This window comes from Atta colombica, unplaced genomic scaffold, assembly GCF_001594045.1.
Source record: "Atta colombica isolate Treedump-2 unplaced genomic scaffold, Acol1.0 scaffold12, whole genome shotgun sequence".
NCBI lineage: Eukaryota > Metazoa > Arthropoda > Insecta > Hymenoptera > Formicidae > Atta > Atta colombica.
In genome coordinates this window covers 292,525-294,682 of record NW_017259206.1, presented here as the reverse complement: position 1 = coordinate 294,682, position 2,158 = coordinate 292,525, and the positions used below count along the sequence as shown (strand labels likewise).

General features: G+C 31.8%; 1 protein-coding gene across 2 annotated transcripts in view; it reads right to left on the bottom strand.

The window, feature by feature from the left end:
• LOC108694342 (methylmalonic aciduria and homocystinuria type D homolog, mitochondrial-like) overlaps positions 1–2,158 on the bottom strand; it is a 3,397-nt gene that overhangs the window by 277 nt on the left and 962 nt on the right. For both annotated transcript variants that reach the window (XM_018203766.1, XM_018203767.1), the window contains exons 3-4: positions 678–1,087; positions 36–252 (exon numbers count right to left, since the gene is read on the bottom strand). In XM_018203766.1, coding sequence (XP_018059255.1) covers positions 36–252; positions 678–1,087 — 627 coding nt within the window. The remainder of the gene's footprint in view (positions 1–35; positions 253–677; positions 1,088–2,158) is intronic.

The window sequence follows — 2,158 nt, the reverse complement described above, 5'->3', positions numbered from 1 at the left end:
TATATATATATATATATATGTAGCCGTTTACATACCAATAAAATTTTGTAGACTACTATCAGAAACAATAATTCTGCAGTTGTTCTTCTGTTGTACTTTAAATCCTACGCAGCGAAATCGTTCATCGGTTTCGTACAGATTGGCGCCCTTTCTTGGACTCAAGTAGGGTTGTCCACTGAAAGGATTTATAAAGTCTGCCCAGTAACCGACCATTTTGAGCTTTATACATAGATCGGAGGCTGCTAAAACAAACTAATAGACTATAATGTATAAATGAAAATATCCTTCCTCTGAGTGTGTAGATATATATATTTAGACCTATGAGATATCACTTTCTTATTTCAAAAATTGTTTTTGAAGTTGTCAGAAAATTAAATCATATCAGCGAAAAGAATATAGTTTTCATATGATCTTTGTTGATGAAATAATATTCACTTTTACTTTTGATGATTGATGAAATAATATCAAGGATAATATTTATCTCATTCGTAATAATTCAAAAATCATTAATTATAAAAATGTTAATTCGTAATAATTCAAAAATCATTAACTATAAAAATGTTAATTATAAAAATTATAAAAGTGTCACTTTTTTGAAATAAAGAAGCGACATACATTTGTTAGATTTTCAAACAAAAATGTCATATTGTCATACAACGTCGTCATATATAACTTACATATTTGGCGAGTTTTTCTGTTTCTGTTTCCTTACGCCATCTCATCGACTTAAGATTTGCTTTCTGACTAATAGTTATAATAGTGAGATGTGACATAGTCACATCTAAGCATCCCGGGAATAGTTCTTCTATACTTTTTCGTAAGAGAATAGGACACTCCTGAGCCACACAGTCCAATGTCGGCCGTATATTCTCCCAATTTTCTACATCTTTTTGATGTCTATTTTTATTGTTCAATGGTTCTATAAACTCTTCTTTATCACACAGTTTAACGAACTGAGTCTTAACTTGGGCAGTGGTAGTAGTATCTAGCCAAGCAGGTCCTATACTTCCAGGAAGATAAAATCTAAAACCGCTTGGCGTTAATAATTCCCAATTGGAGTTGATGCCCAAAACGCTGTTGTCAATATCTATATTTTTACAATATACCAAATACAAATAATAAATGTATACACTTATAAAAAACATACTTTCGACAGCTTATATAAAATTCAAAATTCAATAGAAGTGATTTTAAAAGTTTTAGAATAGGCTTAAGATCCTTTATATATCCTATTTTTTATAGCTGTACTTATATTTTTCTATATTTAAAATTTGTCTATATTTAAAAAGAAATAGATGTATATTAGGGTGAGATTTCATTTGTGCGTTTTTGTCGTACGATAAATATGCAAGACAGAAAGATCTTCCTCGGATCTTCTCTATCCTATGGTCAATCAATAGCTTAAAAAATTTGTCATATGACAAAATACAAAATACGCAAATGAAATGAAATCTCACGCTTATGCTGATGTTATGACTGAGTCGGTAGCCGATAGTCCTAAGTCTTCGGTAAAGTTGACCAATAGTCAACTTGTATGACTAACGCTAATTGGTCAATTATATTCATGGAGAGAGGAAGGGGAGAGACGGAAACTGACCAATGATGGCCCCCGACAACATCGAAAATGCCCCTCTATTTTTGCTCCATCAATTGGACGCTGTTCTCTGCTAGCCGAAAGCAACGTTAATAATTGATGGAGTGAAATAGAGGGGCAGATTCTCGATGTTGCTGGGGATCAAACAAATGTGCATGTATCTCTGCGGAATCCTCCGCAATTGCAAAATATATGCGAAAGACATATATGTATATTTATAGATGTATATCTATAGTATTGTTTTCCATTTACACTAATTCTTAAATAATTCTCACGTATGATGTCATAACTCAATTGAATGCGCGTTTCTTTTGCATTCTGATAAGTGAGATTCAATTGACAATGAGTTTTTATCCATAATCTGCATAAGATCGAGACAGTGCTTTAGCGAGTCTTGTAAACTCATTTCAAAGTGAGGTTATGACATGTGATAACTTTTTACTGAAGCAAGTAGCGACGTCATTAATCTGAGTATAAAATATTCAGCTCACTTCAATCTCATCAGTTTCATTTGTGTGTAAATGGAAAGCAACTATGTATGTATATATATATATATATATATAT